This window comes from Chiloscyllium plagiosum, unplaced genomic scaffold (assembly GCF_037043375.1).
Source record: "Chiloscyllium plagiosum isolate Xiang-an unplaced genomic scaffold, Cpla_swu_hap1 HiC_scaffold_7, whole genome shotgun sequence".
Lineage (NCBI taxonomy): Eukaryota > Metazoa > Chordata > Chondrichthyes > Orectolobiformes > Hemiscylliidae > Chiloscyllium > Chiloscyllium plagiosum.
In genome coordinates, this window is record NW_028270145.1 from 95,329,084 (window position 1) to 95,343,293 (window position 14,210).

The following is a 14,210-nucleotide window of genomic DNA, read 5'->3' on the forward strand; positions in this document are numbered from 1 at the left end:
ATAAACGAGAATCTTGGTCTCTAGCCAGACAATCCATCAAGCATTATCCATGCAGCTTATTGTGAAGACATAATGCTGCTCATCAGACACAGTCCGATATTGCAAGCATTTTCAATTCTAAACAGATTGAGTTTCCAAATGTTTTAGCAGGTCATTTAAAAAATCACAAATCATGCCTTCACCATACTGACACTTACCCAGTATGACCAGCACCACATTACAATGCGGCACTAATGAGAGAATGTTCACTATTACAGGATGTATACAGTGGAAAGATACTACCTGAGGTTGGACCAATATCTATCAGCTTACATGAAGATCTCTGAAGTTTATGCTATGCATTTCTTAGATTTAACTCTTAGCCACATTGTGACATTATATCATTCAGTTCATTCAATCTTTTTCATTCACTTCTCTTTTGTTGGTTTTCATAGGCTGATTACACCAGGAGTTGTTTCTGTTGTACACAATGTACTTGCAAGCAACTTTGTTGCACCTTAGCAATTTTTCTTAAATTGCATCCAATAATTCATAGAATAATTAGTATCAAACACTTTAATTGTCTTTGTATGGTATTGATTTAAAAATAACAAAAGAAGAACTGGCTGATTCAAGTAAATTCCAAGTCTTTCACAACAATGGTTGAAACAACAACATTCCATTCATTTATCTGAATTGGGAAACTGGTCTGAATTGCTCATAAGGAAGTTGTGATGATGATAGTAATCAGTAAGTGACTTGAAAGTGCATTTGAACGTGGTAATTTACTTAATTCTGTACACAACCTGTTCTTTTGGAGACTAATTTATTCACATAGAAATGCTAACATTTGGCTCGCGTTGTGTATCACTCTGGTGGCTTTGAAGATCAGCAAAGCATATGGCTGCAGGGTAAAGGTTTCAGTCAGATAGTATCTGAATCGGACATATCAATAGCAGCCTGTTTAACTGCACACCTGATGCTTCTCAGGAAAGGATAATGATAAAACAACTAGCAGCAAGTTCTCATGCAAGTTGGCAAATTTGGCTTTTTCCAGCTAGACAGTTCACTTCAGCCACTATTTTTAACTCAGCAGCCTACATAACCAACTGTTTCATGCATGCCTGTGACATACAGGGTACAGGCAATTACCTTTGTTACCTCTGTAACCTTTGTAATCTCTTTTCCCTTTAACACTTTTTCACCTTCATATGTATGGTACTACAACAGGCCAAATCCCACAGAGAATCAAAGACAAAAAAAGTTATCACTTTATCCCATTATTTTCCAACTCTTGTGCGAGTCCATTAAAAGCCTTCAAGATTGACTTATTGTAATTGATATTCTTCAAACTGCCTGGGGATACTGGCATTGCATCAATTTATGATTAGGATTATAGAGTCAATGGTAGGCTATTCAACCCCATGAACCTGTTCCATCAATAGATTGAGTTGTGGATGTGTTGTATTGAAACTCTACTAACACAACCTTGCCTTACATTAATGAATATGCTTGGCTGATAAAAACTCTTATTAATTTTACTTTTATCATTTCAGCTGACCTCAGCTCAACAGACCTTAGAGGAGAGCAATTCAGATTTCCATGACACTGAAGCGAGATCAGGTCAACTTTTCAAAATAGGCTATGATAGTTGGTTGAAAGAATGGGAAATCAAATTGTCATTGGGGAGTGTGGGTACACATGATTAGCAGTTTTGTTCATGTGGGAGATATGCAAAATGCTACATTGGATTAACCATCGATTTTCATTTTGTATTCTTCATGTAATTCTATAAGGGCTAATATAAATACGAACATTTGATGAAACTTCAGTGTCTTTTAAAGGCTTTTCCTGGTTGCCATTAATGCAATCTGTTGGGGATGTGGTTAATTCTTTCAAGGCTTTCTTTATTACCCATCCTTTCATGGTGATAAAAATGTATTTGTTTCAGTTCAGCAGCCTTACTCAGATCTCTATCAAAAGGTTTGGGATTAAAGTCCTTTTCCAGAGACTTGAGCAGAACAGTTCGGTTGGATCATCAGTGCTACATTACCAACAGATGAGTCTTTAAACATCTGCTCTCTCAGGTGAACATAAAAGGTTCAGTTTTCAGCAAAGCAAAGGAATTATTCTTAGCCCCTGGGACAATATCATCCCTCAATGGGCCTGGCTAAAACAGACTATCTTGTCATTTTTCTCAATGTTGCTTTTAGACCTGTCTGTGCATAAAATCAGATTTCCTACAAACTAAATTCTTAAAGAGCACTTGATGGTTTTGAAGTGCTTTGTTGTGTCCTAAGGTTGTGAAAGTCACTATATAAAATACCAGTTCTTTATTTTACTGTTTGCAATCGAATGGCTGGGTGAGCTTATAAGAAGCAACCATTTAGTATGGAACTGGAATCTACAGGTTTCCTTTCCTGAATATTATTGGTGAAGGAGATGACTTTTTAAAATGTATCTTAAATGAACATCTTATTTCCCTCCCCTGGTGCCAGAAGATTTATTAAAATAAGCTTACAACTTGCTACGGAGTGATTGAAATTAATGACTACTCAGTTGAACTGCAGTAACTCCTGGTATTACAGAAGAAAGGATGTAGCTTCCGAGGTCACAGTCAGACACTTATATTGTTTCAGTTTAGATCACAGGCAATTGATGGTGCTAATCACTTAATCTTTAAGGATACGTTGGTTCTTTTATTCATGTATCTAATTGGCTGGGGAAAATGAAGAAAGGTTTTCCTTAATTTTCCAATTTCTATTGAACATTTCAAGGTGTCAAAGGGATAAAAAATGGGAAATGTGACATTTATTCAAGAAAGGGAATACGGTCTCTCCTAGCAAGTATTGACTGAACTATTTCACCTCAGAGATGGGTAAAGTTTTATAAAGAATAATAGGGAGAATGACTCAATAAAGATGGTACTTGAGGGAAATTAGCTAAGAGAGGAATGGAACTGATTGGATTCCTCTACAGAAACTCCACTGACTGTATAATCTTCTGTGCCATAAAAGCTCTATGGCTTGATGGCTGATTGAACTATATTGACAGCAACATTTTCTTTACTACTAAGAAGCAATCCCTGGAGTATACTTTCAACAAGACAAAAATGCTCTTGACTTACACTAAGGGAGACAGAAGAATGAAGGTTCAATACAATATCATGTGGGTCCCTATATTTGAAGATTATGAGTGAAGATTTACTTTCCGTGCTAAACTGAATGCAAAGACATAATCACAGAACCTTACAACACTGACTGGTGACATTTGGCTCATCATCCATGTGATGGCATTTTGATACAGTTAACTCTTGCTTATTAATTCCTCAAATTTTTCAAGATACTACTGAATCTGTTTCCACCGTTCCAGATCATAGCACTCGATGTACAAAGCAAAATTCTGATGATATCCCCTTTGGTCCTTTTGCTAATTATCATAAATCTGTGCTCTCTGGTTACCACCTTCTCATTTGTGGAAACAGTTTCTTTTTATTCCCTCTATCAAAACCCCTTATAATTTTGATGACTTCTGTTAAATCACACGTTAATCACCTCTGCTCTCACATAACTGAAATCCCCCATCCCTGGTAATTACTGGCAATTATCCCCTCAAAAAGCAGATATAAATAGACACCTTTAGCATCAGAGTGTCCCAAAATAGTTCCAAATAATCATTTTTTTGAGACATGGGCAGGTTGGGAATTAATTTTTTCTCTCTCTGCCCAATGAGAAAAATGAGCATACTGCAACTAGTAGGAATGGAGATATGCCTACCAAATATAATGGCCAATGAAGAACTTCTAAAGTGTCAACCCTAGTGTAATATAGGAAACACAGCAGCCAATTTGCACAGTGTAAACTTCCGCAAACAGCAACGTGATAATGACCAGATAATTTGTTTTGCTGGGATGCTGATTGAAGGATAAATATTGGCCGCAATATCAGGGATATCTCCTGCTCTTCTTTGGAATAATGCCATGGGATCTTTACATCTAAGAGAACACATGGTGCCTCTGTCTAACACTTCATCCAAAAGACAGCACCTCTGATAGTATAGCACTCCCACAGCATTGCAAAACTATCCAGTTCGCCTGGATTGTTGTGTTCAAGCCCTGGCATGGTTCTTGAACTTTGAACTTTGCAACTTAGAGAGTGTTTAGAGATCAAGTTTATCAAAACTTTAGAATTAGCAGTGGGAAGCGATTATTCCAGTGCAGGCAATTAATCAATAGAACATATCGAAAGCTATCTAATTATATGTTGTAATCATTATAAAATTAGTTAAAATCTTGATGTTTAGATAAAATAACACATACAAAATATTGCTGAGCAGCTTCATTTATTATTTCATTATATTTATTATTTATTATTGAAAATAAAATGAGGTTTATTCAATTAAATTAAAGTGGACAATGATTTAAATGGCTGAAATCAGCAATATTTTCCCAGCTATAATTAATAATATTTGGTCTATCATTGATCATGAAGAGTTTCTCTGATGGTCTAATGGTTGGAATTTGGTGCTATCACCACGGCCCATGTTTGATTCCCAGTCGAGGAATGACTGCTTATTGCTCTGATAGGAACTGTGGATCGAATGCAAATTTCTTAAGGGCCCTTGTGGTATACTGATAATGTCTCTACCTCTAGGCCAGGAGGCTTGATTTAAAGTCACACCTAATCCAAACATGTGTAATGATATCTCTGAACAGGCTGGTTTAAAAAAAAAATCTGTAGATCATGAAGAAAACATTAACTGCATGAGTTATTTTGTTATGATGTCAGTAGCTGAACTGGGATATGGATAGACTGTTCAGATGACCTTTTGTAATCCCCATAGTGCAAGCTACCTGATTTACATCAGTCATTTTGAAGCTGGTGTAATTGTGTACCCAAGTCTATTTTTGGTGGATTTAGCTCATTATAACTGGCCTGAGGCTGACTCATATTTTCTACGATCTCCTGTCACTAGGCTAGAATCACCCACTCAGTTTTAGGTTTGAAACATTGTCGTGTAACTGGCTGCAACTTCAAATTCAATTATTTAACAAGACTGCATGGACTCGCTCCAGAGCTGGTTCTCAGTCATTGTCAAGAAAACAATGACAACATGGAACAAATTTGGCATGGATGAAAATGAGCCACTCATCATGTTGATGGTATGAAAAACAATCTTTGACTTGGACAACATTTATTGCTTGATACAACACTGCAAACTTTTCTCTGAAAATAACGTGAAAGTGTTCAACAAAAGGCCATGATTATGATTATTATCTGAATGATGGAGAATGTAGCTGGGAAAATGATTACTAGATTACCAGTATCCTGGGTATGGAAAAATGCATAATGAGCAGATAAAACGTACACACATTACAATGGAGGCATGCGGTGACTTATGACACCTTCATTCAAGCAAGTGGGGTGCTAAACAATACATATACAATAAAATGAATAAAAATTTTTATTCATCAACACAATCAACAGGAAAACTAGCTCAACATAGATTAACATATTTTCACTTCGTTCTTAAAATATTTTCTCACAACTTTTACATTTGGATTTGGGAACACTTAATCGCAGTTCTTTATCAGCATCGCTTTTTTATTTGGATTAATCTTGTTAGTTTTGATTTTGAACAGAATATATTATAAGGGCTGCCAATCGTTATTTCGTTCTTGTTGGTCAGCACAGATTTGATGGGCTGAAAGGCCTGTTTCTATGCTGCATGACTCCCTGACTCTGATTATGCTAAATATGGCATATTTTTTCTAGAAGACACAATGTTATTATGACAGATCTCTAATATAACCAAAATATACCCTATTAAAGTCCTATTACTTTATCCACCTCTCAACATTTGCAAGACTAATATTTCTCTGTGCTCTCATTTTAGAATAATACAATTGACTAACCTTTTTCCCAATTTCCATGATGGCCTGATAGGCAAAGGTGCTCTCAAATTTTGTATTTGGCTGTATCTTGAAAAATTCATTTTCAAAATTTATTGTCCATCCCATTGCCCTGACATTGATTGTATATCTTAATGGAACTGAAGGATTAGCTAGATAACTGCCGTGAGAAAACTCAAGCATATTAATAACATAAGATAAAGAATTATGATTCAAGATCACGGCTGAACTTCATAACTCCACATTCTCCCCCTATCACCATATCCTTTATGCTTAAAGATCCAACAATCTCAGTTATGAAAGTGCACAATTTCAGTGGTGGACTCTCCCTCTTTATGGGCATTTAAGCGGGCATTGGATAGGTATATGGAGGATAGTGGGTTAGTATAGGTTAGGTGGGCTTGGATCGGCGCAACATCGAGGGCCAAAGGGCCTGTACTGCGCTGTATTCTTCTATGTTCTATGTTCTATGTTCTATATACGCAAAGTCCTCTGGGCTGCAGAATTCCAAAGATTTCCAAACTTTCAAATCCTATATGTGATTGATTAACTTGAATGATCTCCAGTTCTAGATCATCAGAAGAGTAAACACTACACCATCTAATCCATGCAGCCCTCTATGAATTCTATATATTTTAATTATCATTTTTATTAGTTATTGTGGTTGAAAATAAACACAGTACATCATACTGTGATTTGTTGATTGTTGATTATAGCATTTGTAATATATTGTACTATAGAATTAGTGGGACTAAGTTTAATTCTCACCCTATGCTACATTTCCTAATTTCACCTGAAGCAATAGTTGCTATGTTCCAATTGTCATTTTTATTCCTGGAAGAGAAAGTGGGGGAAAGAAAGCTGGTATATTTCAGCACCAAATACTGCATTTGGGAGGGGTGATTAATAATTTTGTCCAAATTTCTTTCTGTCCTCTTCTAAGGTTGAAGTACCCAATGTAAATTTCTCCCAATTGTTCATTAGAACGCAGACAATTTCAGTGAGCACTTTTGATTCTTGAGGGAATTACAACTGAGCCTGATCAGTCACCATACACTGACTGCGTGCATATATTTTCCACTAGATGTCACTTCCTGGTGACCAACAGTGAAAATTGTCATGAGTTGTTTTCCTTCCTAAATCCATGATGTTACAGTCAATTACAGAAGCCTACCATCAATTCAGAGAATTCCTACAGTGCAGATAGAGACCATTCAGCTCATCAAGTCTACACCAACCTCCAAAGTGCATCTAACAGCTCAATACAACATTAATCTGTACACTTAATTAGTAAGAGTTAAACAGGAGAACTCTGTGCCATTGGTGTGAGCTTTATATTTGGAGATATTATTCTATCAGCGTGCCAATTCATCGCTAATGGTCCTGCTTTCTAAAGTGAATAATCTAATAAAACTCCTGCTAACAAGGATTGGCTGCCCCTATAATTCATCAGAAAATTTCAAGCTGCAGGTTAAAATATATAGATTGAACAAATCAAATGTATATTCATTGGTTTAGTTAAAGATTGATTTTTGCTGTAAATTAGCAGTCCACAAGATGGAAGGAAACAAAGTCTCACCATGACAATAAACAGTGATTTTAAAAATATTGAGGAAGTTGACCGAGTTTAAATTTCAGTTATCACAGAATATTATGAAAACATATTTGCAAACTGTCAAAAAGGTAGAAATTAAGATTTGATCACTTATTCCTGATAAATAATGAATATGGTGTCATGGACAGCCATGAAGGTTACCTCAGAGTAAAATGGGACCTTGATTGGATGGCCCGATGAGCTGAGAAATAGCAGATTAATTTAGATAAATGTGAGGTTCTACATTTTGGTCAGGCAAATCAGCGCAGGACTTATACACTGAATGGGAAAGTCCTAGGCAGTATTGCCAAACAAAGAGACCTTGGAGTGCTGGATTCATAGCTCCTTGAAAGTGGAATTGGAGGTGGATAGGATAGTGAAGGAAGTGTTTGGTGCGCTTGCCATTATTGGCTAGAGCATTGAGTATAAGAGTTGGGAGGTCATGTTGTGGTTGTACAGGACTTTGGTTAGACTACTTTTGGAATATCATGTTCAATCCTGGTCTCCATGCTATAGAAAAAATGTTATGAAACTTGAAAGGGTTCAGAAAAGATTTACAAGGATTTTGCCAGGGCTGGAGGGCTTGAGCTGCTGGGAGAGACTGAAAAGGCCACGGCTATTTTCCCTGGAGCTTGAGGTTAAGGGGTGACCTTACATTACTGTATAAAATCATGAGGGAGATGGATAGGGTGAATAGCAAAAGTCTTTTCCCCAGGGTGGGAGAGTCCAAAACTAAAGGCATAGGTTTAAGGGTAGCCATGATGTGGAAGTGCCAGTGTTGGACTGCGGTGAACAAAGGTAAAAATCACACAACACCAGGTTATAGTCCAAGTAAACCTATTGTACTATAACCTGGTGTTATGTGATTTATAACTAGGTTTAAGGGAGAGGGAAAAGATTTAAAAGGAAGCTTAGGGGCAACTTTTTCACACAGAGGGTGGTGCGTGCATGCAATGGGCTGCCAGAGGAAGTGGTGGAGGCTGGTGGAAGTGGTACAGCATTTAAAAGGCATCTGGATGGGTACATGAATAAGAAGGGTTTGGAGAGACATGGGCCAAACGCTGGCAAATTTGACTAGATTAATTTAGAATATCTGGTCAGTATGGACAAGTTGGACCAAAGAGTCAGTTTTCATGCTGTATATCTCTATGACTGTCCATTATTTATCTAAAATGCAGTGTTTCAAAACTAAAACAAACTTGGGATTGAATCCATGCAGGAATACAGATGGGGGTGGTGAGAGGATGGGGAAATGTGTTGGGGGGGTTCGGGTCGGGTCAAGGGTCATTGGGAGTACTTGGAATGCCTGAAAAGACCAACAACTAGTCGGTGCGGCGCCAAGCCAAAGCAGCATCTCGCCGAGCCTAAAAGGCCAGTAAGTTATTTTCTTCGTTATTCATAACTTTTAAAAATAAAAATCGTGGTCGCAGCTTTTAAAAAAAAGTCTGATTTTCGGACATCGCCCAATTCTCGAGGCACGGTATATGTATGTAAAATATAACGATACTGAAGACCGGTTAGTTCCCGTTGGATTTGATCGAAGATTATTTTATTCCAGATCTGTTAGTGCAGCTTTTACCCTATCAACCACTTGAGAAGTGAGTGCTCAGCCGGATTGAACACGGATGCTGAATTCTTTCTGCATGTTCAGCGTGCCTTTTATTAAATGCTGACTGCTAAACTATCTGAGTCCAGCGAATGACTCTGGCACGAACTGAGAAAGCAGCAATGAGTAATTAAAATAACTTGACTTGAAGTTTTTATTTCGGTGCCTTGAGGCAAATGTAACTTTATTTTAATTGTTGAGGTGAGGGATTATCCATTTTTGTGTAATCTTATTCAGTTCTGTTTTCATATGAAACGTACGTTTCTATTTAAGAACTGCAAGATAAAGAGTTGCTGCTATTGGGGGGTTGGATTCTGTATACAGAAATAACAACATGAGTGCTGTTTGTTGATGTGAAGAAACATTTTTGTGCTGTTAGGGGAAAAGATATCGCTTAATTGTTGAGGTCAACCTCCCAGTTTTAGCTGGAGATTACATATAACTGTACTTGATCATTAAGGTGAATTTTTTGCAGATTAAATGCATAACAACCAACGGCTTCAGAAAGGAGGCAATGTCTAATTCTGAAATTTGGCCGTTTTCAGTAATAAATTGGTGCAGATCGGAACCCCAAGGCGCTGGAAGGAAACCAAATGATCTGATTGCAAAGCAGTTCATCTTAATGGCAGTATTACTGCTGATATTAATTGATCTCTTACCCATTAATAAGAGCTTTTGCGGTGCAGTGATAATGTCCCTAGCCCTGAACCGAGAGGCCTGGATTCATGTCCCACCTGTTCCAGAGATGAATTATAGCAATTCTGAACAGGTTGATTAAAGGTACTTTTTCAATAAGGGCTCTGTAGTGCAGTGGTAGTGTCCATACTCCAGACTGGGAGGACTGTGCTCAAGTTCCATCTGCTATGGAACTGTGTAATAACACCTCTAAACAGGTGGATTAGAAAAATAGTTTTTTTTTCATAAAAAGGGCTTTTGTGGTGCAGCAGTGGCAGGGTTCAAGTCCCACCTGTTCCAAAGGTGTGTAATACCACCTCTGACCAGGTTTGTTGAGAAAATACAATGGATTTAGTAAGTCGCATGGCTCTAAAAGTTTCATACATTAGTGCAACTCATTTAGAATGGGGGGGGGAGGGGGGAAACAATCATAAAACAGTCCCGTTTTCTGATCACATGAGGTTTGGACAGCCAAACTTGAGAGTGTACTTGTGCTAACATTAATGGTTTTCAAAAAATCATTACTATAAAGATTTAACCAGTATCAAAATGACTATGTTGATTGGTGGACTATATAATTAGAAAATAGCTCTTTAAGTGTTCACTATATGTAGTCAAAACTGCAGTAAGAAAGAAGATTTGTTGCTGTTTTTTTCCCTAGCTGATCCTGTTTCTCACAACCGTTTTACATTTCTTACCGTAATATACTCCTCCACTTCATACTCCTCATACTCTTCATATTCCTCATATTCTCCCTCATCGTCTTCCATTTTTACTGTTTATCACTGGTTGAGCGTCCTAAAGCAAAGCAAGTTGTTAGATTCTAGTACAGTGCACCAAATGGAAGATTAAAATGCACAGATAAGTCAAAGAAGATGCATTAAAGAAAATCTGGAAATGTAAATTATCTTAAAGGGCTCCGTCATGGGATCCAGAAAGAATCAACTCTTGAGGTGCTCTATATACACATCTAGATAGACAAATAATGTATGGCAGACATACCGTACAAAAATACTTGCTGGGCGTCAGCAAAAAAGTATAACTAACGACCTCATAGAAATGAGACTTGACACTGTCCAATTACCATAGGAATGTACTCCCTTCAGTTTCTGCACTCTTAAATTTACAGCTGTAAAAAGGAGGGGGAAAATAAGTTAAGTGCTGATGACAAGTAATTAAATAAAATGAAGATCTAAGTATTTATTTGCAAAGTTTTGTTCAAGGAATGATTTGCTTGCACTGTCAGTATTAAGTCTCCATGGATGGCACAATACATGGGGAGGGGAGGGAAGTGTTTAGATCAAGTAGCAAGGGTTTGCAACAGCTGCTCCTATGCTTCGAGAAATTTGTCACATAAGTTAATGGTACTGTGCGATTGGCTGGTTTAGTTTAGCTAGCTGAGTTGCAATTCCTTCTGAGGCAAGCAAAGTGCACAGAGTTAAATTTAGGAACAGAGTCTGTTGAACTTTTTTTTCTCTCTGGATGTTCTAATATTCTAATAAAATAAGCAGTATCTTCTACACGATTCCACAATTACAACAAAACCAGAGTGGCTGTTACACCATGTTGGAAATATCCTTAAACAAAGGATCAAACAGAATAATAACTTCAAAGATTTACTGTACACTAATTGAAGACCAAATCGATTCTGACCTGATCAGATATACTGTATAGTAATTAAAGCACATAGTAAGTATAGCACCTCTTTGCAAGAACATCTTACAATCCGGACATGAAGACAAATCACAAAATCTTACCCGTGATATTTAAAAGTAATTTTCCCCAGCAGCTACAGCCTCCCCAACGTTCCCCTCCCAAGAAACGCTGGGCAAGAGCTACAAGCTGCATCAGCGTCTAAATTAACATGTGAACTGGCAGACCAATCACAGAGCGATTTTACTCAAGTTTCAGTTGCTAAATATACCTAGTGACCCCTTTAATAGCCACCTGTTCAGCAAACCCGAGGAGGGACACCAGTGACGCTGGTCAAAAGCTTGGATGACCTCAGACAATGCAAATTCAGAGGCTGAAGCTTCCAGGGAAGTGTTGCTTTCTTTTCAAATTTGCAGCAGTGGAGAGTTTCCCTCCTAAATTTTACAATTCATCATTTTCATTGGTATATTAAGTATAAGGCAGTGAGTTCAAAACATTAAGCTTAACAATGTTTCATCATTTCTCTTCATGTTGCTAATGTTTAATTTTGTCGTATTTTATGATCCAGTAGTTACATGTAAAAGATGGATGGAAATAAGTTCAACAAATGTAAAATTTGAACTGAAATTGCTGGGAACTGTCAATAGATAAGGCAATGTATGCAAGAGAGAAACAGTATGAATGCTTCAGGTCAACGACATTCCATCAGATCTAAAGGAAGGTTAACTCTTTCTCTTCATAGATGCCCACTTGGTCTGCTGAGTATTTCCAGTATCCACAGCACTTTCTTTTGTTTCCATAAATATGGTGCACTTAATCAGAAAAAGGCTTATTTCTGAAAAGTTTGAGTTAAGTATAATTAATTGGATTAGTGAATTAGTAGCAATGTGATAGAAATTCTAAGTTATATTTAGTCTCTTCCACTGGACAATTCCTTCCACCCCAATGCTCTTCAGAAAATGTATTTGTTTATTTTCAGGATGCCACTCGTTCATTTTCTTTAGATTTTCAAACACACCATATCACTGCAACTGCACCATTTTGTACATGGTCCATGGTTTGGACATGATTTCTGTTTGTCTGTTTGGAGATAGTATTTTATGAATGAATTATTTTCAGGTGAGTTGATGACAGTTAGACCTGAGCTGGAAATGTGTTGCTGGAAAAGCGCAGCAGGTCAGGCAGCATCCAGGGAACAGGAGAATCGACGTTTCGGGCATAAGCCCTTCTTCAGGAATGAGGAAAGTTTGTCCAGCAGGCTAAGATAAAAGGTAGGGAGGAGGGACTTGGGGGAGGGGCGTCGGAAATGTGATAGGTGGAACGAGGTCAAGGTGAGGGTGATAGGTCAGACTGGGGTGGGGGCGGAGAGGTCGGGAAGAAGATCTCAGGTTAGGAAGGCGGTGCTGAATTTGATGGATTTGACTGAGACAGGGTGGGGGGAGGGGAAATGAGGAAACTGGTGAAATCCGAGTTCATCCCTTGTGGTTGGAGGGTTCCTAGCCGGAAGATGAGGCGTTCTTCCTCCAACCGTCGTTTTGTTGTGGTCTGGCGATGGAGGAGTCCAAAGACCTGCATATCCTTGGTGGAGTGGGAGGGGGAATTGAAATGTTGAGCTACAGGGTGGTTGGGTTGGTTGGTCCGGGTGTCCCAGAGGTGTTCTCTGAAACGCTCCGCAAGTAGGCGGCCTGTCTCCCCAATATAGAGGCGGCCACATCGGGTGCAGAGGATGCAATAGATGATATGTGTAGAGGTGCAGGTGAATCTGTGGCGGATATGGAAGTTTCCTTTGGGGCCTTGGAGGGAGGTGAGGGGGGAGGTGTGGGCGCAAGTCTTGCACCTCCTGCGGTTGCAGGGGAAGGTGCCGGGAGTGGAGGTTGGGTTGGTGGGGGGTGTGGATCTGACGAGGGAGTCACGGAGGGAGTGGTCTTTACGGAATGCTGATAGGGGAGGGGAGGGAAATATATCCTTGGTGGTGGGGTCCGTTTGGAGGTAGCGGAAATGACGGCGGATGATGCGCTGTACATGGAGATTGGTGGGGTGGTAGGTGAGTACCAGTGGGGTTCTGTCCTGGTGGCGGTTGGAGGGGCGGGGATCAAGGGCGGAGGAGCGGGAAGTGGAAGAGATGCGGTGGAGGGCATCGTCGACCACGTTGGGGGGGAAATTGCGGTCCTTGAAGAAGGAGGCCATCTGGGTTGTGCGTTTTTGGAACTGGTCCTCCTGGGAGCAGATACGGCGGAGTCGAAGGAATTGGGAGAATGGGATGGCGTTTTTACAGGGGGCAGGATGGGAGGAGGTGTAGTCCAGGTAGCTGTGGGAGTCGGTCGGTTTGTAGTAGATGTCCGTGTTGATTCGGTCGCCTGAGATAGAAATAGAAAGGTCGAGGAAGGGGAGGGAGGAATCTGAGACTGTCCAGGTGAATTTGAGGTCGGGGTGGAAGGTGTTGGTGAAGTGGATGAACTGTTCAACCTGCTCGTGGGAGCACGAGACGGCGCCGATACAGTCATCGATGTAGCGGAGGAAAAGGTGGGGGGTGGGGCCAGTGTAGTTGCGGAAGATGGATTGTTCCACATATCCTACGAAGAGGCAGGCATAGCTGGGGCCATGCGGGTGCCCATGGCTACTCCTTTCGTTTGGAGGAAGTGGGAGGATTGGAAAGAGACAGTTAGACCTGATCAATGCTGCCCATTCTTGATACCCTATGACAGGGGTTTGTGTCATCTGCTGAAATCTTTCTAGCTTATACCTTTTGAGATTGCGCAGTTGCATTGAATGGCTATGAATGACTAGATGTA

At 39.3% G+C, this 14,210-nt stretch overlaps 1 protein-coding gene and 1 long non-coding RNA gene across 39 annotated transcripts in view; one reads left to right on the forward strand and one right to left on the reverse strand.

Moving 5' to 3' along the window:
- The window catches only part of neb (nebulin), a 297,385-nt gene extending 285,775 nt beyond the window's left edge, over positions 1 to 11,610 (reverse strand). For 21 of the 38 annotated variants that reach the window (XM_087989285.1, XM_087989276.1, XM_087989287.1 and 18 more), the window contains exons 1-4: positions 11,523 to 11,609; positions 10,768 to 10,894; positions 10,464 to 10,563; positions 1,132 to 1,200 (exon numbers count right to left, since the gene is read on the reverse strand). In XM_087989285.1, coding sequence (XP_087845411.1) covers positions 1,132 to 1,200; positions 10,464 to 10,535 — 141 coding nt within the window. In that variant the 5' untranslated portion in view covers positions 10,536 to 10,563; positions 10,768 to 10,894; positions 11,523 to 11,609. Of the gene's footprint in view, positions 1 to 1,131; positions 1,201 to 10,463; positions 10,564 to 10,767; positions 10,895 to 11,522 lie in introns of all 38 variants that reach the window. The other 17 variants (XM_087989311.1, XM_087989309.1, XM_087989308.1 and 14 more) reach the window with 5 other exon arrangements.
- A 169-nt stretch (positions 11,611 to 11,779) lies between these two features.
- The window catches only part of LOC122551755 (uncharacterized), a 41,992-nt gene continuing 39,561 nt past the window's right edge, over positions 11,780 to 14,210 (forward strand). Inside the window, exon 1 of the long non-coding RNA XR_015757726.1 lies at positions 11,780 to 11,900. This is a non-coding gene — a long non-coding RNA (uncharacterized LOC122551755). The remainder of the gene's footprint in view (positions 11,901 to 14,210) is intronic.